The 22,779-nt window shown below is 44.1% G+C and overlaps 1 protein-coding gene across 5 annotated transcripts in view; it reads right to left on the reverse strand.

Moving 5' to 3' along the window:
• Positions 1–22,779, reverse strand: part of zmym4.1 (zinc finger MYM-type containing 4, tandem duplicate 1) — a 185,147-nt gene that overhangs the window by 40,236 nt on the left and 122,132 nt on the right. For 4 of the 5 annotated variants that reach the window (XM_080211720.1, XM_080211716.1, XM_080211721.1 and 1 more), the window contains 7 exons: positions 13,947–14,109; positions 11,181–11,393; positions 10,156–10,309; positions 9,134–9,249; positions 6,631–6,894; positions 2,241–2,391; positions 435–607 (listed from right to left, as the gene is read on the reverse strand). In XM_080211720.1, coding sequence (XP_080067846.1) covers positions 435–607; positions 2,241–2,391; positions 6,631–6,894; positions 9,134–9,249; positions 10,156–10,309; positions 11,181–11,393; positions 13,947–14,109 — 1,234 coding nt within the window. The remainder of the gene's footprint in view (positions 1–434; positions 608–2,240; positions 2,392–6,630; positions 6,895–9,133; positions 9,250–10,155; positions 10,310–11,180; positions 11,394–13,946; positions 14,110–22,779) is intronic. The other variant, XM_080211717.1, reaches the window with a different exon arrangement.

The raw sequence follows: 22,779 nt of genomic DNA on the forward strand, positions 1-22,779 counted from the left end.
AGGGCTCTGTAACTTTACTGCTAAATGCTTGATTTTTAAGACTGCAACTTTTTCCTGACATACTGTAGGGTAGTTATCAGTAACTTTCTGGTATTTCACCCAAGATCCCCACACATGCCTGAAGAATGGAATAACTCCGAAATCCCTACACAACTGTTGCGCATAACTCAGTCTGATTTCAACATAGAAGTTAGATATGTAGAGGGGTGTTATCTAACCAATTTAGGTTCAATGCCCTCAGGGCTGGCGCCACACTCCAGTATGTGTGCCTGGAGTCACAATTGTTTTGGCGACTAAAAGATTTCAAGTGATACAGGAAATCTCAGCAAGTATTTTATAAGCCCAAACATAAATTGAAAAGGAAGATTAAACCAATTCTAAATCAATTCAAATTCATTCAATTATGAGTTACTCAAGTGAAGAGGTCTACCCACCTGATAAAACAGCACAGTAAACTTGAACAAACATTCTTCACTGCAGAATTCTTCTATTTTTCCCCCAAACTGCTGGTTAAGTAGCCGTTTTGATGACTGTGAACAGGAACTACAAGATTTACAGTGAAGTCCCCAACGTTTTGCCAAGTCATGCTTGTAAAGAAGCTTGCAACCTGCAAATGAAATAGCGAAAGTGCGAATACTCTCAAATGAGTATTTTCATGAATACAAAACAAGTCATTTTCTTTGTTGGAATACCTTTGAACATAAGAAATAGGAGCAGGAGTAGGCCATCCATCCCCTCGAGCCTGCCCCGCCATTCAATAAGATCATGGCTGATCTGTCGTGGCTCAGTTCCACATTCCCGCCTTCTCCCCATAACCCTTGCCTATCAAAAACCTATCAACCCGCGTCTTAAAAATATTGAGCGAGGCAGCCTCCACCACCTCAACGGGCAGAGAATTCCAGAGATTCACCACCCTTTGAGTGAAGAAGTTCCTCCTCAACTCCGTTCTAAACCGCGCCCCCTTTATCCTGAGGCTGTGCCCTCTAGTCCTACTGTCCTTTGAGCGGGAAGAGCCTCTCCACCTCTAGCCTCCTATATTTTTGTTCCTTTCCCACTCTCACTGTTGTTGAGATCTGCACTGTGGAAGATTACTGGAGTCATGCCTTTTTTAAGTAAGTTTTGTAGCTTCATTTGGCCCAGTGGATAACTGTTCTGCAGTGGGTCAGCCATGATGCAACTGAATGGCGGAGCAGACTCGAGGGGCCAGTATTATGTGGTACTAATTAATTAAAAAAAGACTCCAGTATGCAGCCCTGCTACTCAAATATAAGCTTATTTACCCTGTAGCTAAATACTTTTAGCACTCCTCTTTTCACTGCCTTTGATGTCTCATACTATTACAACCCAATGCAAACACCTTTCTAATGGGCATTTTTCATATCTCTTGTTGGGAACAATTTTTTCTTACTAACTTCAGACTTTAACCAAGCTTCCAATTTCCTCCTTTTCATCACCTGGCTGCAGAATGGTACATGGTGGCAAGCGGGGACACTCAAGTAATGCAAAAGACAAACAAATAAATGTCTTCCAGGTTTGTAGAGAACTGGAATTATCAGTAGAATAAATCAAAGTCAAAAATAAAATTAAACAATGTTGATTGTCAGCAATTCATAAAGTTCCCTTCAATTAATTTCACAGAATGGGAGAAGTCTCCATTTTATTTTCTGGGGCCTTTTATCCGATGGTATTTTATCTTATGTGATCGATTAATTAATTTGTTGAGAATGGAAATTTGCAAATGATTGCAAAGATCATGTTTGATGGGTCAAGCCTCACTTCTTCACATCTGTTTTATTTTCGTACAACTGTATGCCAGGCTAAATATAATTTGCATTCTAATTTTTCTGAATACTGTATTCAAGATTGTTGACAGCCATGCAGGTAGCATCTTAAATGGAGCACAATGTGCACATTCTGTTTATTGCCCTGACCAAGGCATTAAAATTACTGTATAGAAGTGCAGCTTGACGGAAGCAACAGTTGTACACATCCCTTTTAGCTCAAACTACCGTAGATCCTACAGCAGCAACTTGTCAATTGCAAAGTAGTCTATATTTTTATATATATTATCACATTTTCCCCACCCACAGGAATAAAAAAAACAACCAGCATAGGAACTTGTAATAGAAATCACACCAAACAGAATAAGTTCAGAAATTATTGTTCATTGAAGTTAGCGTAATGCCAAGGCTAAAATTTTAGTTCATTCAGCACCACAATTACTTAAAATCAGTCATTACCTTCACTACAAAATGGCTTGTCAACACTTGAAAACTTTACAGTCTCCTTGACAATTTTTTCTGACCGACAGTATTCACATATTGCAACCACAGAGTTGATCCGTTTGTATTCATCACAGCAAGATTTTCCACAGAACTGAACCATTCTGCCCTGTGAAGAAGTTAAAGTTGACATGCTAGTAAAAGCGGCATCTAATAAAAGTATTGTAAAAGATGAGTGAAAAGTTAACAATCTGACTTATGAAACAGAAAATTCATTTAGGTCCCCAAAAAAAGTTGGTCTTTTTTCTTTAAGTCCCTGAAAGTATTGATTCCTGTTTTGAAAAAGTGTGCCACAATTCCAAATTTATATTTTTTTTGACAAAGTGACAAGGTGATTGGCCATAAGTTTGAATTATAGAATTTTAGAATCTACAATACAGTTTGCAGGAATGGTTATTTGACCAGCACCCAGGCTGACTCTGAAAGAGCTATCTACTTAGTTCCAATTCCTTGCTCCCTGCCCTTTAGAAATTTTCTCTTACAGAAGTTTATCTACTTGCCTTTTAAAGGTGATAATGGATTCTTCTATCACTTACTTATGAAAGGACATTCCATTTTGACAAATGATTCCAGGGAAGAGACACTTCAGATACGAAGAGAGATTGGAAAACCTGGAGCTGGTCTCCTCAGAGAAGGCTGAGGGGACCTATTCCCGCTTGGGAATAAACGGACCTATTCCCGCTTGGGAATAAACGGACCTATTCCCGCTTGGGAATAAACGGACCTATTCCCGCTTGGGAATAAACGGACCTATTCCCGCTTGGGAATAAACGGACCTATTCCCGCTTGGGAATAAACGGACCTATTCCCGCTTGGGAATAAACGGACCTATTCCCGCTTGGGAATAAACGGACCTATTCCCGCTTGGGAATAAACGGACCTATTCCCGCTTGGGAATAAACGGACCTATTCCCGCTTGGGAATAAACGGACCTATTCCCGCTTGGGAATAAACGGACCTATTCCCGCTTGGGAATAAACGGACCTATTCGAGGCAACATGGTTTTGTGTAGGAGAGAGCGTGTCTTTCAAACTTGATCGAGACTTTTGAGGAAGTGATGAAGATGATTGATGAGGGTAGGGCAGTGGATGCTGTCTACATGCACTTCAGTAAGGCCTTTGGCAAGGTCCCTCATGGCAGACTGGTGCAGAAGATGAAGTCGCATGGGATCAGAGGTGAGCTGGCGAGGTGGATACAAAACTGGCTCAGTCAAAGAAGACAGAGGATAGCAGTGGAAGGCTGCATTTCTGAATGGAGGGCTGTGACAAGTGGTGTTCCTCAGGGATCAGGGCTGAGACCTTTGCTGTTTGTAATATATATATATAAATAAACATATGACTTGGAGGAAAACGTTAACTGGTTTGATTAGTAAGTTTGCGGAGGACACAAAGGTTGGTGGATTTGCAGATAGCGGTAAGGACCATGAGAGGATACAGCAGGATATACATCAGTTGGAGACTTGAGCGGAGAGATGGCAGATGGAGTTCAACCTGAACAAATGTGAGGTTATGCATTTTGGAAGGTCTAATACAAATAGGAAATATACAGTAAATGGCAGAACCCTTAAGAATATTGATAGGCAAAGGGATGCTGCGTGTACCGGTACACAGGTCACTGAAAGTTGCAAAGCAGGTGGAGAAGGTAGGAGATAACCAGAGCACCCGGAGGAAATCCTGGAGGAAGGCACACGGCACACTTGCCTTCATTGGCCAGGGTACTGAGTTTAAAAATTGGCAAGTCATGTTGCAGTTTTATAGAACTTTATTTAGGCCGCATTTGGAATATAGTGTTCAATTCTGGTCACCACACCACCAGATGATGTGGAGGCTTTGGACAGAGTACAGAAAAGATTTACCAGAACTTTGCCTGGTGAGGAGGGCATTAGCTATGAGGAGAGATTGGAGAAGATTTGTTTGTTCTCATTGGAGCAAGAGGTTGAGGGGAGACCTGATAGAAGTCTACAAGATTATGAGAGGCATGGACAAAGGATAGTCAGAAGCTTTTTCCACACGGTGGAAGAGTCAATTACTAGGGGGCATAGATCTAAGGTGCGAGGTGCAAGGTTTAAAGGAGATGTACGAGGCAGATTTTTTACACAGAGAGTAGTGGGTGTCTGGAACTCATTACCAGGGGAGATAGTGGAAGCGAATACGATAATGACTTTTAAGGGGCACCTTGACAAGTACACGAATAGGATGGGAATAGAGGGATATGGTCCCTGGAAGGGTAGGGGGTTTTAATTAACTCGGGCAGCATGATCAGTGCAGGATTCGAGGGCCAAAGGGCCTGCTGCTGTGCTGTAATTTTCTTTGTTCTTTGATAGAGGTGTTCAAAATCATAAGGGGTCTGCACAAAATGGGTACTCAGAAACTATTCCCACAAGTCAAAAACCAGAGAATACTGGTTTATAGTGAATGACAAGAGAACCAAAGATGAAAGAGGAAAATATTTTTGACCCAAATGGTTATGAAATGGAATGCAATAAAAACTTAACTGCAGCTTTCAAAAAGGTATTGAATAATTATTTAAGAGAAAATGTTTGTAGGACTACTGGGAAAAGGCAGAAGATTAGGACTAACTGATTTGCTGTTGCAGAGATCAGCATAGGCACAATGGGGCAAAAGACCTTTCTGTACAGTAACCATTCTATGCTTCAAATTTATTAAAATATTTCTCTTCCACGCTCCGTTTGTGCTTTGACAATTACCTTGAATTTTACTCACTGACCACTGTAAATAGCTCATCAAAATTGATCAGGACAAGGCAGTGGATATTGTCTACATGGACTTTAGTGAAGCCTTCGAGCAAGTTCCTCATGGCAGGCTGGCAATATTGCCCTTTGAGCAGGATCCTCATGGTGAAGTGATTTGGGATCTGAGGTGAGCTACTAAGATGGGTACAAAACTGACTTAGGCATAGAAAGTAGAGAGTAGCAGTGGAAGGGTTCTTTTCTAACTGGAGGTCTGTGACAAGTAGTGTTCCACAAGGACCAGTGCTGGGGCCTGTGTTGTTTAAAAGAGATATAAATTACTTGGAGGAAAATGTAGATGGTCTGATTAGTAAATTTGCAGATAATACAAAAACTGGGGAGTAGTGGACAGTGAGGAGGATTGTCAGAAGATGCATCAGGATAGAGTGTGGCTGGAAACCTGGGTCGGAAGATGAGATAATGAATTTAACCTGGCCAAACATGAGGTGATGTGATTTGGAAGGTTTACTGCAGAAGGAAAGTATACAGTAAATGGTAGAGCTCTCAGAAATTATGGCACACAGAGGGACCTAGACATGCAATGCCACAGTTCCCTGAAGGTGGCAACTCAGATAAACAAGGTGGTCAAGAAGACGTAGGGCATGCTGGCCTTCATCTGTTGGGGCATTGAGTATAGGAATTGGAAAATCGTGCTGCAGTTATATAAGACTTTGGTTAGGCTGTATTTGAAGTAGTGTACAATTCTGGTCGCTACACCAGAAGGGTGCTGATACATTGTAAAGAGTGCAGAAGAGATTTACCAGGATATTGCGTGGTTTGGGGGATATGAATCATGAAGAAAGGTTGAACAAGCCTGGATTGTTTTAACTGGAGTGCCGGATAGTGAGGGGACCTGATACAAGTTTACAAGAGTATGACAGGCTTGGATAGAATGGATAGTCAGAATCCCTTTCACAGAGTCAAAGATCAATTGCTCAAGGACATCAGTTGAGAGAGAGAGAGAGAGAGAGAGGGAGGGAGAGAGCGGGGGGGAGTTTAAAAGATACATAAGGGCAAATTTTTCCACAGATGGTGGTGAATGCCTGCTTCCATCACCATCAGGGAGATTAAGATTTGTGAAGTGTTGCTTTGCTTTTGGTTTGGCATCTTCTGAGAATAGGCAAATGTTGCCAAATCGTTCACCATTATCCTGTCCTCAGTTGACATTTGACGTGGTTTCCAGCAGGGTTGAATGAACAGCAGTAAGATAAAGGATTATTTCCTCTTTAGTCTGGTAATACTCAACCCAATTATCAAGCCTTTTGTTTCTGCCTCAGCTGAGATAAATTAATCCAGCACAGACAAGGGATAGAAACTGGGCTTAGGCTGTGTTACCGAACCAACAAACCACTCTTTAACACCTCTTTAGGTGCAACTTGCAAAAAGAAAAGTTGGGGGAGGAGAAATAGGCACATTAAAAGTGAGGGAAAACTTAAATCCATTCTTCAGGGAATGAAACTTTGAACATTCCTACCACTTTCGCAAAAGCTTCAATATGTTCCTCAACTCATAAGAATGCCGATAATGGAGTATTCACCCTTGCAAAGTGCACAGAAATACTAGATAAAAGTTTAATCATTTTGTGTCAAAAGATTTTACCTTGTACTCAAGCAGCTCAGGCTTTGAGGAGAACAACCGTTGGCAATATTGGCATTTCAATCTGATTAGTGTACGAGCCACTGTCACCTGCTGGGATTGTGCAAGCCTCTGTAACCCTGCTGCCGCCGATGTGGTGACAGAAGTTGAAGAAACCACAGAAGCACCAGCCACTACTGAAGCAGTTGATGGAATGTTTACTGCTAACTGACCCTGAGACAGGGGCACAACAGCTTGAGAGCCTGGAGCAGCCTGGCTGAATAACCCCTGTAAGCAAAAGAAAAATTATAGAACTCCATTCTTTTGAAAACTGGATACAAATTTCACAGAACCACGGAAAACAGAAGGAGCAGGTCAGTCATTCGCGCTTGGTCCGCTATTCATTTTGATCGCTGATTTTAAAGGGTATAGATAGAGTGAGTGCAAGCATGCTATTTCCAGAGACTAGGGGAAAAAAAATACCAGAGGACATGGGTTAAGGGTGAAAGGAGAAAAGTTTAAAGGGAATATTGGGGGGGCTTCTTCACACAGACAGTGGTGGGAGTGTGGAATGAGCTGCCGGATAAAGTGGTAAATGCGGGGTCACTTTTAACATTTAAGAGAAACTTGGACGGGTACATGGATGAGAAGGGTGTGGAGGGATATGGTCCAAGTGCAGGTCAGTGGGACCAGGTAAAAAAATGATTCGGCACAGACAAGAAGGGCCAAAAGGCCCGTTTCTGAGCTGTAATTTTCTATGGTTTTTTTTCTATCAAATTCTGATACCATCTTCTCGCCATATCCCTTGGTACTTTTAACCCCAAGAGCTGTATCTAATTTTCCCTTGAAATTACACAATGTTTTGGCCTTTCTGTGGTAGTGAATTCGACAGATTCACCACACTCCGGGTGAAGAAATTTCTCCTCACCAACTTTTTGAATAGCTTTCAATCTATAGTGAAACAAAAACTTTTCTTGTCAATTGCAATTTGATTATTCTGTTGAAGGAGGATGATTATAATCACACTATAAAGCTGAACTTTTTACTTCAAATTATTACTAATGCAAGTTGAAATAAAGTTAACCACCGTATTCAGTCACCACTCATTAAGGCTTTCAGTTATATTATTTCCCAAGATGTGGAGTTGCTGGCATTGGACTGGGGTAGGCACAATAGTCTCATGGGTTAAAGTCCAACAGGGTTATTTGGTAGCTCAAGCTTTCAGAGCATTGCTCTTTCATCAGGTGAGTGAAAAGTTGAATTCACAAACAGGGCATATATAGACAATCTCAATTGCTAGATAATGGTTGGACTGTGAGTCTTAACAGGTGCAGACAATGTGAGTGGTGGAAGTTACAGCAGTGTGACATGAACCCAAGATCCTGCTGAGACCATCTTCATGTGTGCGGAACTTGGCTGTCAGTGGCTATTTCCCAAAATTACGCTTTATCTACGAAGAGTTATAAAAATGTTCTTACAGTTCAACTTCAACATTACTAAAAGCACTATAGTTCCAAGTTCTTTTCATTCAGCATGTGACACTGAGGTCCCTTAACACAATTGGAATTGCACTTTTTTTCCATTCATTCACAGGACTTGGGCATCACTGGCTGGCCAGCATTTATTGCCCACCTCTAGTTGTCTAGAGGGCAGTTGAGAGTCAGCCACATTACTGTGGCTCTGGAGTCACATGTAGGTCAGATGAGTTAAATTAAGTAGATTTCCTTCCCTAAATGACATTAACGAACAGGATAGGTTTTTCTGACAATCTCCAATGGTTTCAGATTCTTTTTTATTGAATTCAAATTCCACCATCTGCTATGGCAGGATTCAAACCCAAGTCCCCCAGAACAACAGCCGAGTTTCAGAGCTGACGAAGGGTCATTTAGACTCGAAACACTGGTTTTATTCTCTCCCCACAGATGCTGTCAGATCAGCTGAGATTTTGCAGCATTTTCTGTTTTTGTTTCAGATTCCAGCATCCACAATATTCTGCTTTTACAATATGGGAGTACCTGCATCACAAGGACTGCAGCGGTTCAAGGAGGTGGATCAATATCATCTATACAAGGGTAGATCAATCAGCACAATAAATGCTGTGCTTACTCACAATGCTCACATTCCATGAACGATTAAAAATAAAGAATGAATATAAAGTAGGCAAAAGAGAAGAGATTGCACTTACTTTTTATTGGTGGAAACAGAAACTCCTTGAAAGAGGCAATTATGATAATTAAGCTGTTACTTAAGCCTCTTGAACATTTGGCCATCAAAAAGTAATAAAATACCACTAGAATTCTTTGAGTAAATCTTGGCAGCAAAAATTAAGAGCAAAAACATGTGGAAAAAATGCCCCTTCCATTTTACTAAGTCATATTGTCTTCTTCAACATTCAATGCAAACACATAGAATGTACAAAAATAGCATGCAGTATACTGTCCCAGAGCTAACAAACAAAGCTGGAAATCATGCTGTTAAGGTGAAAGAAGTTGAGGAACAAAGGAATTTTTTTTTTGAAAAATCATACCTGAAATGATGCCACACAATTATAACTGCAGAAATTCCGAATACTACCATCTGACATAGCAAGGTGATACTGAGGTGTCATCGTCACTTTACAGTAATTGCACTGAACACTGGTACCTAAAATCGAATACAAAACACAAAATCATGTCCAAACATGTCAAATCACCTATAAGCATCACTAAAAGCAGGGAAATATAAAATATTAACAACAGTGAACTAATGAGTAAATTGTCTCAAGTCACCCTACTAAACCCCATGACACATTTACTATCATTTGTGCAATGCAGCACTCACATACCAAGGCCAAGTCATGCATAACTGTAGGAAGTGATCAATAGCTTATGACGTCCTTTTTCTCAACAGAATGTTTGATTACAGAAGACAGGGAAGCTATTCGGAGCACATTATATATTTTAGAATGTGTTTGGTTTAATCTCAACGAGAAGTCAGAAAAATAAGTTGTTTCAACATAATTAACTATAACTAGATCTCTGATTATTCAACAAACCATATTTCACACAATTAGCCTTTTCCAAGTGAAGCTGAATTAAAAGAGATTCATACTGGGAATCCAACTACCTTTAATTAGACTTTATATGAAACTCAAGTGCAGGAAAAGACACTTCCACCAGGACATTATTTCTAATTCAAGTTCTCAGCAATTTTAGCTTCTCTCATCTAATTTAGTGCAATCTGTGTCTCAGTAAAGTGACCTCAATAAAGGCCAACTCCAAAAACAAAAAAAATGCTGTCCCACAAACGCAAGGTTCCTTCATGCTGGTAAAATTACATCTGTCAGATTGCAGTGAGCTTACATCATGATATAATCACACTGACACAACTCAGCATATCTGTGAATCCAAGGGAGATTGGTACAACCAGCAGACGCACAAAAAAAAGTATCTCACTACTTCAGACCCAATAATAGATGGCTTCAAACTTCTAAAATGCTATGTCAAACTACACTTTAAATAACCCAAAACTTCTGAAGATCTTACACAACTTTTGAAGAAATTATACCACTACCTTGTGTAGTCACGACATGCACTCGAAATGCTGAAAGGCAGTTAACTGAGCAAAATAATTCAGCTTTTCCGAAAGAGTTTGTGTTTTCAACCATTTCGGCAGATGATCTCAGACATTTACACCAAGCGCAAGGAGTAATCTTTGAATTTTTCTGTCACAAGAATAGTAAGTATTAGGTATAAAACAAAGATTCAGGCCATTTTATTACTTCATAGAAAAGAGAAGCAATTGGAGTTGTACAATTCATCCATCGACAAGCACTTTTAACTATGAAAAATACTAATAATATGGAGACTGATTCTTAAATGGGAGGGCGGGATAGAGTGCAGAACCAACTTCTTTTGTACAGAAGACTTTTCCCAAGCAGCATACGAGACATTCAATGTGCACTGCAAGATAAATGAATAACTTGAATTGCATCTAGAGTTCTATTCTCAATCCAATTTTTATCCAGGAGTACAGTATCAAGAGTTCGGCTCACCCAACGATCCATTCTTTCTAGTCAGGCTAAACAGTGCAAGCATTCTATGAATGTGGCTTTCAAAGCCTTCACTTCAATCTCAAACATAATTAACTCTCTGGTAGCCCTGTTACTGTTAAAGCAGTGACTCGGGATCACCTTTCACTTGCTGATGCACCTTGAGTGTTTCCCTTTTTGGACACTACAGCCCTGAATTAAATCTAAACAAAGAATGTCAGATGATCATGTGGAATGGTGTAATCCTGTACAACTGAGGTCTGGAAAAGATAGGTGAGCAGTTTACTTAAACTTGCTATGGGGCTTTTGACAGCAGTATTGGAGTAATATTGAACACACTACCCTGCTGTCTATTTATTCATCTAATTCATAGTTTACATGAACAATGGTCAATTTGCAAAATGTCAGATAAACCAGCATTCATTTTACATCCCCAGAATGAGCTCAGTCATACAGATGATAGGAACAGAGGAATGTGTATACAAAAAAGGACATCTGGCATCATGTTAACTAACTGGTCTTGGTGGTTTTAAAGGTAACAAACCTGTTTAAATGAAGACAAACAGGCAGAACCGCAGAATTTTTTACACTGTCCTTCGGTCTGAAGCATGTGGCACTGTGCAGACCCACTGTAACAATAAGCTCCACAGTTATCACAGCAGTTCATAGTGAGATTGTTGGCCATTCGAAACTTGGAGAAACATATATCACTGCAAAGTTGGTGCACAACATTCTGGTAGTTCACTTCATGGCGCACCTGAAATAAAGAATAAAATCTTATGATGCACAATACGATACAGTTAAGAATGTATTGGCGAACATGGCACTACAATGAGCTGAGGCACTGAAATGCTCACCCACAAAAGTGAGCGTATTTAACTGTTCCAAACAAAACTCAATCTCCTCCAGTGCTACCATGTGCCTGAAGCATGGCACAACTTCACAGGAAAAGAGATGATGTTTATACATCATGAATCGCAAAAACCCAGCTTGCAGGTGCAGCAGGTGGTCAGGAAGGCGAATGGGATGCTGGCCTTCATAGCGAGGGGGATTGAATATAAAAGTAGGGAGGTCTTGCTGCAGCTGTATAGGGCATTGGTGAGGCCGCAGCTGGAGTACTGTGTGCAGTTTTGGGCGCCGCACCTGCGCAAGGATATTTTGGCCCTGGAGGGAGTGCAGAGGAGGTTTACTAGGCTGATACCGGAGTTGAGGGGATTGAGCTATGAGGAGAGGCTGAATAAACTAGGCTTGTACTCGTTAGAGTTTAGAAGAATGAGGGGAGATCTCATTGAGACGTATAAGATGATGAATGGGATGGATAGGATAGAGGTGGAGAGACTCTTCCCGCTCAAAAAAGACAGTAGGACTAGGGGGCACAGCCTCAAGATAAAGGGGAGGCGGTTTAGAACGGAGTTGAGGAGGAACTTCTTCACTCAAAGGGTGGTGAATCTCTGGAATTCTCTGCCCGTTGAAGTGGTGGAGGCTACCTCGCTAAATATTTTTAAGACGCGGGTTGATGGGTTTTTGATAAGAGAGGGGATTAAGGGTTATGGGGAGAGGGCGGGAAAGTGGAACTGAGCCACGACAGATCAGCCATGATCTTATTGAATGGCGGGGCAGGCTCGAAGGGCTAGATGGCCTACTCCTGCTCCTATTTCTTATGTTCTTATGTTCTTATTAAGAGAAAACCAACTCAAGACCATTCACGTGCATTGCCTTACTGCTGATTACAGGGCAACAAAAGTTATTTGATAGTCCTTTCAACTGGACCTTTTTTTTGAAGTACAACAAATGCATTCTGCAGTCCATAAGCTAAACAGGATAATCAACAGAGTTACAAACATGATCAAATTAACTTGCAACTGCTAAGTATTTTTCCCACTAATCTTCCAACTCTTATGATAACTGCACTACACAAGTACAGGCGACCAGAACCAACTCCAATGGTAACTTCTTTTAATATGGGTGTTGCTGGCATTTATTGCCCATCCCTAACTGCCTTAGAGAAGATGGTGGTGAGCTGCCTTCTTGAATTGCTGCAGTCCACGTGGTGTAGATACACACACATACTGCTGTTAGCAAGGGAGTTCAAGGATTTCGACCCTGCAACAATGAAGGCACAGTGATATATTACCAAGTCAGAATTCTGAATAGCTTGGAGAAAAATTTCCAGGTGGTGATGTTCCCATGTGTCTTCTGCCCATGGCCTTCTAAATGGTAGCAGCTGTAGATTTGGAAGGGGCTGTCTAAGGAGGCTTGGTGTGTTCCTGCCAACTTCTTGTAAATAGTACACACTGCTGCCATTACTTTGATGGTGGAGGGAGTGAATATTTGTGGATGGGTGCCAATCGAGCCACTGCTTTGCCCTCGATGGAGACTGCTACTGGAGCTGGAATTATTCAGTTAAGTGGAGAATATTCCATTACACTCCCAACTTGCACCTTGTAAATAGTGGGCACATAGTCAGGAGGCATGTTACTTGTTGCAGGATTCCAAGCATCCGACCCTGTTCCTGTAGTCACAGTATTTACATGGTTAGTCCAGTTAAGTTTCTGGTCAATTCTAACCTCCAGGATGTTAATAGTGGGAGATTCAGCGAAGGCAATGCAATTGAACATCACGGGGTGATGCTTATATTCTCTCTTGTTGGAGATAGTCATTGCCTGGCACAAATACTACTTGCCACTGTTGGCCCAAGCTTGCATATTGTCCAGCTCTTGCTACATTTTGATATGAACTGCTTCACTATCTGAGGAGTTGCAAGTGGAGTTGAACAATCCACAATCATCAGTGAACATCCCCACATCTGACCTTATGATGAAAGGTCACTGATGAAGCAACTTAAGATGGTTGGGCCTAAGATACTGGTGATAAAGTTGAACTGATACATGAGAAGCATCTTATGAGACATAAAACATGTCTGCTGGTTCATTATTTAATCATTTATGCCATATTCAGGATAGGCAAGTAAGCGAAAGTAGATCACCCAAAAATTGAAATTTGCTTTAAATTAGAAACTGCAGTGTGATTCTGACATTTCCAATATTTTGCCTCGGATGGTAACCTCATTTCTAAAAGCTATTGAGATGTCCTTACAGATGGTGGGAAAACATTTTTTCCAAGTTAGTCATTTATTTATTTTCTATTTTTAGCAACAGAAAAAATGTCTCTACAGTCCAAAGCATACAGAAGACTGGAATATAATTCATAGTTTCATTCTCAATTCTAGATCAATGAATGAAATATCGTGGAGAACACTGAATAGGAGTGGATCATAAATAAAGAGACAGATATGAATAGATAGACTTACAACAGACACTTTCTGACAAATGCTGCACTTGGTGGTGATATTATTAGTTGCTGAAGCAGACTTTCTTTTCATCTCAAATAAGCAGTTATGGTTACAGAATTCCTTGTATGGTCCCCGACCATCAATCTGACCCATTACTAGGTCCTTTAGGTTCATGATTTCTCTGGGAAAAAATTTACATGACATTTTAAAGAAAATTTAAGCAATTTCTCTAATTTTAAACAAACACATTAACATGCCAAAGATGCCGTTTTCCCCAAAATAATTAAAACAAAATTTCAGTGGTGTTCTTATCTTACACGCTAGCCTCAGAACTTTCTCTTCTACCACTTTGTGTTATGAGCAGCAATTTTAAAAACATGCCAGAAAGATCATGAAACAAAATACAAATGCTGCCTTGTCCAAATAGAGATGAACGAGTCCACATACTGAGTATATGAAATTGTACTAGGTGTGATATTCTAACTGATTTAAAAGTCAGATAGAACTTCTATTCGTTGATTTATTAATTTTCCCTCTCTCATTTGCCAGTTTTCCCCTCCTTTGGCTGGTACTATGGAACAGTCCGTTGTTGCTACAAAAGTGTGGTAAGCAGTTACATTTAATGACCTAAGTTAAAAATTCGCTCCATTACAGCACACAGGTTTGAATGCAAAGTTAAGTGTGGAATTAGAAATCATACCACCTTTGGAGGGAATCAAATCTGTTACTGTTGACGGACTATGTCAACTGACAGCCTACTGCTGATCACTTCCCATTCAATCATTTTGGTTTGAGTCACATTCACCAGGAGCTGCATTGCATCGGAGGTCCCTAGACATGGTTATCACAGACAAGGTCCATGTCTACAAATTCTTTCACTTAGGTTGCGACAGTATTGATGGCATAGAATCCCCAGAAATCAACTTCATTAACCCTGTTACAAGGTTGGGTGGGCTCTGATACCACTTCAACAGCAACAAAGGGTACTCGTTCTTCCTGTCCTCAATGGTCTGTCCTTTTCAATGGTTTAACACAGTAATGCAGTCTCTGCTCTGTTTCAACGCTAGGATTTGTTCAAAGGCTGCCGAACAGAAAACTGTTTCAGCTGAAGAGAGCCTTGCATTTTTTCTCATTTCACTAAATCATTGTCTTCTGAATTGCTGAATCAAAGAATGACCCCACCCCACTACAATTAGCTTTCTATTTACCCTCTGCTTCTTAGCTCTTCATCTCTTTGGCAACCCCAGATTACATGGGCAATTCATAGAAATCATAGAACCCTACAGTGCAGAAAGAGGCCCTTCAGCCCATCGAGTCTGCACCGACCACAATCCCACCCCGGCCCTACCCCATATCCTTACATATTTTACCTGCTAACCTAAGCATCCTAGTACACTAAGAGGCAATTTTAGCATGGCCAATCAACCTAACCCGCACATCTTTGGACTGTGGGAGGAAACCGGAGCACCTGGAGGAAACCCATGCAGACACAAGGAGAATGTGCAAACTCCACATAGGCAGTGACCCGAGCCAGGAATCGAACCCTGGTCCCTGAAGCTGTGAAGCAGCAGTGTTAACCACTGTGCTAGCGTGCTACCTCACATGGCGTGTGGGATTGAATGTCACAACTAGGAAACATATTAACCCAGCTTCAAAATACTCCCCACAACATTTTGCTCTTGAAATGTTGTTGGCTGTACAATAGATAGTATTACTTAGCAAGTTAGCTCAGAAAGGATTTGACATAGTTTGCCACGAGGATTTTCATATGACACTATTTCAAAGAACAACGAGTACCTTGCTTTTATACATTCTAAGACTGTGACCATCAGGAATTTTATTTTTGATTATAAAATCCATGGGATAACCTAACAGAAATGTAATCAAAATTAATTTAGTATAAACCAGGAGAGGGAGGCAGGTCAGCATCACCGTAAAGACACCGAGAGGAGTCAGATGCAGGTCAGCATTATCGTGAAGAGACCAGGAGTGTCAGATACGTTATCACTTTGAAGAGGGCAAGAGGAGTGTGAGGTAGATCAGCACCATGGTGCAGAAGGTGTGAGATGGATTATCGTCACTGTAAAGAGACTGGGAGGAGTGTGAGGTAGGCGATCACTATGAAGAGACTGAGGGGAGCGCAAGGCAGGTCAGCCCCGCCCCATAGTGAAGAGAATGGGAGCAGTGAGAGGCAATGTATCATGGTGAAGAGTCTGGGGGGAGTCTGAGATAGATCAGCATCACAGTGAAGAGGCTGGGAGGAACATCAGGCAAGTTATCACTGAAGTGAGAAAGAGTGAAAAAAAAACAATCATTTGACATGATTGGAAAATTATGCATTGACTGACTGGTGAGCACTGCTTCTCCCTTCTCCGAAGTTAGAGTTGATGAATGGCAGGAAATAGCCAAATGCAATGCAGAGCTCTCCAACACCATCAAGTCCATGAGTGTGGTGAGTACAGGCCATGGAGTTGGGGGGAGTGGGGTTTAGTTCTTCTAACCTTATCTGGCTAACTGTTCTGCTGAGACAGTCAGAACCATCCAAGGTCTTCAACTTGCATTGGAATTTTGAATACTCCCCAGTGCTGTGGCACAAAGTGAATTGCTCATTCATGAGCTGGTGCAGACACAACAGCACGTTTGCCCTGTAGTTACTTTGATTATGCATATTTAGTTCTCTTGATTCCAGAATAAGAGTTTTGGATAAAATATCACTTACATTGTAATTGCCACTGGCTTACAACATAGGCTTCGTTCAGCTAAGGTGGAGGAGAAAAGTCACTCAAAATGACAGGATCAGCTGAGAAGGAAGCCAGTGTTGACATGATGGATATTAAATGTCTACTGGTGACGGAAATGTATAATACAGCAGACATCTGGAAAAATTAAATTCAAAAGATCATCAAAAATGCAATTGGAATTGGAGGTAATTTTATGACATAGGTTGATAATTGTTTGAGAGAAGACAAATTAGAGATAAAGAATACATTCAATTGGCAGATGGTGAATGTTGTTCTCCAGGCCTCAGCTTCGTATGTTTATATACGTGTGTGTGTGGGGGCGTGTGTATCTGCGTGCGCGTGCCGCATATATATGCGATGGCTAGGATGAATGCAAGCTTCCCGGTCTCACCAAGTTAAGAGATATCAGTAAGTTGTGTATATGGAGGTAGAAAGCTGCAACGGACTCAGATTATGCAGGTGACCAAAACTGTTAGATGGAATTCAGTGACATGAAGTGTGGGATCAAAGAAAGAAATAATTCGAATATATTCTGAATGATGATGGACAATGAACTGTGGAGGAAGGAACTGAGTATCAATGTTCACCAATAGTTAATGCACATGTGCAAAAAAATCCAAAGTGACAATGGAATATAGAGCTTTGTCTCAATTATGTTGGAACAGAAAAGCGAGAAATTGAAACTTCTGTTGTGCAAAGCCAAGGACAGGCCCCAGCTGGAGTAGCGTGCTCAGAATTTGGTGACCACATCTTGTGGAAGATATGCTGACCATAGAGACCATAGTGCAGCCTCACCAGAATGATTCCAGGTCTGCACAGCTAAAATTGGAGGATTTGTACACAGTTGGTTTTGTACACTTTTGAGCCAAGCAGGTTGAGTCATAATCTAATCAGTGTTTAATATGATTCCACAGGATAAATACTGAGAAACTACTTCTTCTAGTGGCAATCCAGAACTCAATGTTGGTCCGTTGAAATTTTGAAGACCGAGAGTGAAAGAAAACCATCTGGGCAATCACATCTGCAGTAAAAGCATTTTCTAAAATCTGGAAATGATTCCCTGAGGCACTTTGTTTAATACTCCAGTTACTTCCAAGGTCATTATTTTAAAAATCGCACCGCAGCGACATGGAAACAAAATACTTCTTTTCATCTAAGCTCGAATGCACATGAACAAAAGGATCCTTTCTGACATGCTCCTCTCGCCCATATTCAGTTATAAACTTTTCACTCTTCCTTTTCTGATTAAAGGTATATTTCGTCAAGTGATGACGGAGGCCTTACAAAAACAATGTAATTGGAATGACAGAAAAGGGCATTTTTTCCATAGAAGCTTTGAATATCAGCAGTCTCCCAAGCAAACATCAAGGCAAAACATTTCTGTCAGCTTGACACAAATCACCCGATGATCTTCCTCTTCTTCAGCATATACCGTTCACTCCCAGGATGACAGATAGTGATATCATTGTTGAATAAAGATATTTCCAAAATGGGATGAGACAGAGAGCGAGGCAGAGAGGGCGTGAGCGCGAGGCAGAGAGGGCGTGAGCGCGAGGCAGAGAGGGCGTGAGCGCGAGGCAGAGAGGGCGTGAGCGCGAGGCAGAGAGGGCGTGAGCGCGAGGCAGAGAGGGCGTGAGCGCGAGGCAGAGAGGGCGTGAGCGCGAGGCAGAGAGGGCGTGAGCGCGAGGCAGAGAGGGCGTGAGCGCGAGGCAGAGAGGGCGTGAGCGCGAGGCAGAGAGGGCGTGAGCGCGAGGCAGAGAGGGCGTGAGCGCGAGGCAGAGAGGGCGTGAGCGCGAGGCAGAGAGGGCGTGAGCGCGAGGCAGAGAGGGCGTGAGCGCGAGGCAGAGAGGGCGTGAGCGCGAGGCAGAGAGGGCGTGAGCGCGAGGCAGAGAGGGCGTGAGCGCGAGGCAGAGAGGGCGTGAGCGCGAGGCAGAGAGGGCGTGAGCGCGAGGCAGAGAGGGCGTGAGCGCGAGGCAGAGAGGGCGTGAGCGCGAGGCAGAGAGGGCGTGAGCGCGAGGCAGAGAGGGCGTGAGCGCGAGGCAGAGAGGGCGTGAGCGCGAGGCAGAGAGGGCGTGAGCGCGAGGCAGAGAGGGCGTGAGCGCGAGGCAGAGAGGGCGTGAGCGCGAGGCAGAGAGGGCGTGAGCGCGAGGCAGAGAGGGCGTGAGCGCGAGGCAGAGAGGGCGTGAGCGCGAGGCAGAGAGGGCGTGAGCGCGAGGCAGAGAGGGCGTGAGCGCGAGGCAGAGAGGGCGTGAGCGCGAGGCAGAGAGGGCGTGAGCGCGAGGCAGAGAGGGCGTGAGCGCGAGGCAGAGAGGGCGTGAGCGCGAGGCAGAGAGGGCGTGAGCGCGAGGCAGAGAGGGCGTGAGCGCGAGGCAGAGAGGGCGTGAGCGCGAGGCAGAGAGGGCGTGAGCGCGAGGCAGAGAGGGCGTGAGCGCGAGGCAGAGAGGGCGTGAGCGCGAGGCAGAGAGGGCGTGAGCGCGAGGCAGAGAGGGCGTGAGCGCGAGGCAGAGAGGGCGTGAGCGCGAGGCAGAGAGGGCGTGAGCGCGAGGCAGAGAGGGCGTGAGCGCGAGGCAGAGAGGGCGTGAGCGCGAGGCAGAGAGGGCGTGAGCGCGAGGCAGAGAGGGCGTGAGCGCGAGGCAGAGAGGGCGTGAGCGCGAGGCAGAGAGGGCGTGAGCGCGAGGCAGAGAGGGCGTGAGCGCGAGGCAGAGAGGGCGTGAGCGCGAGGCAGAGAGGGCGTGAGCGCGAGGCAGAGAGGGCGTGAGCGCGAGGCAGAGAGGGCGTGAGCGCGAGGCAGAGAGGGCGTGAGCGCGAGGCAGAGAGGGCGTGAGCGCGAGGCAGACAGCGCGTGAGCGCGAGGCAGACAGCGCGTGAGCGCGAGGCAGACAGCGCGTGAGCGCGAGGCAGACAGCGCGTGAGCGCGAGGCAGACAGCGCGTGAGCGCGAGGCAGACAGCGCGTGAGCGCGAGGCAGACAGCGCGTGAGCGCGAGGCAGACAGCGCGTGAGCGCGAGGCAGACAGCGCGTGAGCGCGAGGCAGACAGCGCGTGAGCGCGAGGCAGACAGCGCGTGAGCGCGAGGCAGACAGCGCGTGAGCGCGAGGCAGACAGCGCGTGAGCGCGAGGCAGACAGCGCGTGAGCGCGAGGCAGACAGCGCGTGAGCGCGAGGCAGACAGCGCGTGAGCGCGAGGCAGACAGCGCGTGAGCGCGAGGCAGACAGCGCGTGAGCGCGAGGCAGACAGCGCGTGAGCGCGAGGCAGACAGCGCGTGAGCGCGAGGCAGACAGCGCGTGAGCGCGAGGCAGACAGCGCGTGAGCGCGAGGCAGACAGCGCGTGAGCGCGAGGCAGACAGCGCGTGAGCGCGAGGCAGACAGCGCGTGAGCGCGAGGCAGACAGCGCGTGAGCGCGAGGCAGACAGCGCGTGAGCGCGAGGCAGACAGCGCGTGAGCGCGAGGCAGACAGCGCGTGAGCGCGAGGCAGACAGCGCGTGAGCGCGAGGCAGACAGCGCGTGAGCGCGAGGCAGACAGCGCGTGAGCGCGAGGCAGACAGCGCGTGAGCGCGAGGCAGACAGCGCGTGAGCGCGAGGCAGACAGCGCGTGAGCGCGAGACAGACAGCGCGTGAGAGCGAGACAGACAGCGCGTGAGAGCGAGACAGACAGCGCGTGAGAGCGAGACAGACAGCGCGTGAGAGCGAGACAGACAGCGCGTGAGAGCGAGACAGACAGCGCGTGAGAGCGAGACAGACAGCGCGTGAGAGCGAGACAGACAGCGCGTGAGAGCGAGACAGACAGCGCGTGAGAGCGAGACAGACAGCGCGTGAGAGCGAGACAGACAGCGCGTGAGAGCGAGACAGACAGCGCGTGAGAGCGAGACAGACAGCGCGTGAGAGCGAGACAGACAGCGCGTGAGAGCGAGACAGACAGCGCGTGAGAGCGAGACAGACAGCGCGTGAGAGCGAGACAGACAGCGCGTGAGAGCGAGACAGACAGCGCGTGAGAGCGAGACAGACAGCGCGTGAGAGCGAGACAGACAGCGCGTGAGAGCGAGACAGACAGCGCGTGAGAGCGAGACAGACAGCGCGTGAGAGCGAGACAGACAGCGCGTGAGAGCGAGACAGACAGCGCGTGAGAGCGAGACAGACAGCGCGTGAGAGCGAGACAGACAGCGCGTGAGAGCGAGACAGACAGCGCGTGAGAGCGAGACAGACAGCGCGTGAGAGCGAGACAGACAGCGCGTGAGAGCGAGACAGACAGCGCGTGAGAGCGAGACAGACAGCGCGTGAGAGCGAGACAGAGAGCGCATGAGAGCGAGACAGAGAGCGCGTGAGAGCGAGACAGAGAGCGCGTGAGAGCGAGACAGAGAGTGTGAGATAAATTTTTAATTGGATAAAGAATACCCAGAATAGTTTTGCATGTGTCATGGCTGTAGGACACCAAGGTAAAGTGGAGAGGTGAGTGCAACTTTTGTTCCAGGAAATACTTCTTCACGTAAAAGGTAACCAAGCAGCCAGAGAAAAGGATGATCAACAGCGAGAACAAATTTAGAAGGACACTGGATTCACACAAGAAGCAAGCAATGAGAACACAAAACGTCAAAGAACTTTATAGCCAATTAAATATTTCTGAAGTTTATCACTGTTGCAAAGTAGGAAATAGGAATGCCAATTTGCACATAGCAAGCTTTCATTAATAGCAATGAAATAAATCCTATTTTAGTGATGCTTGTTCAGGGATAAATATTGGTTAACACAGAGGGAAGAGCTCTGAGAGTCTTCTTTTGAAGACTAGGGGAAATTTTACATCTACCTGAGATGGTTGGTGAAACCTCGTTTTCATGTTTCATCTGAGTGCCAACATTTCCAAAAGTATCTCTCATTACTACAGTGGAATTTAAGACTTGATTTTGTGCTCAAGGCTTTATTGTGGGACTTCAACACAAAATCTACTAAATACGAGCACTATCAATAAGCTATGGCTAACAAGCTAAATCTTTTTGCTGCTGTCTGAAACAAACTTCAAAATTGAGCCCACAATGAATGAAGGAAAAAAAACTTAATGAACTTACAAAGCAGACACGTGAATCTAATTATGCTAATTATTCACTGACCATAAAAAAAAGAAACCGTTTGAATTGGAGTCAAATTATATTTTTCTGTCAACTGGAATTCGTCCAGTTTTCATCTTGGACTCAAGAGCACATGAACTTTATATAATCAAAACATAATATGATGAGGAAAAACTTTTTTTTTACACTAAGTGGTTTGGGTCTCGAATGCACTGCCTGGAAGTGTGTTGGAGACGGGTTCAAATAAGGCATTCAACAGGTCTTTTGATGCTTCTTTGAATGGAAACAATATGCAAAGGTATGTAGAAAAGACGGAAGACTTGGCACTAAGTCATTTGGAGAGCTGGTGTAGACAATTGGCCAATGGCTTTCTTTTGCACCGTTAACACTTGTGTCATTCTGTGAAAGTTTTTGTATTAAAACATTACATTTTCCTTCATACGATACAGCAAAGCCAACATCAACTCATGAATGAAAACAAATCAATAAATAATTAGCATAATTAAATTCACATGTCTGCTTTGTACGTTCAACTTTAAGTTTTTTCCTTCATACATTGTGGGCTCACTTTCCCTGAACTTGAATGAAACCTGTCTAATAGCCAGCCACAAACAGGTCAAAACTCAAGTGAGGTTTCTGGCAAGACAATCTCAAGATTGGTAAGCAAGTAACCAGGGAAAAAACAAGTTACTTCAAAACACCCCTGAAGTGTCTCTTCTCTAATAACAATTATTTCAACAGATTGACTGGTCAACTAATGTTAACAACAATTCAATTCCATTTCAGTTGATCTGCGATAAGTGGCTCGCAAATAGTGGAAATGCAGAAATATTGAATAAGTGAAGAGTACAAATGATGAACCACAAATGTACATTATGTAAATGAAGCAATGCTAAAAACGTTAAATGTAAGAAGAATAATAAAGTCTTTGCTCCTAATTTTGACTGTAAATGCCCAATAAATCAATATACTTCCTGTTTAATGTTAAACAGTGACTTGTTATTGACACTAAACCTAATGGTGCCGTGAACAGACTACATCCAATCGTTTTA

Source organism: Carcharhinus amblyrhynchos, chromosome 24 (assembly GCF_965287045.1).
Source record: "Carcharhinus amblyrhynchos chromosome 24, sCarAmb.v2.hapA, whole genome shotgun sequence".
Lineage (NCBI taxonomy): Eukaryota > Metazoa > Chordata > Chondrichthyes > Carcharhiniformes > Carcharhinidae > Carcharhinus > Carcharhinus amblyrhynchos.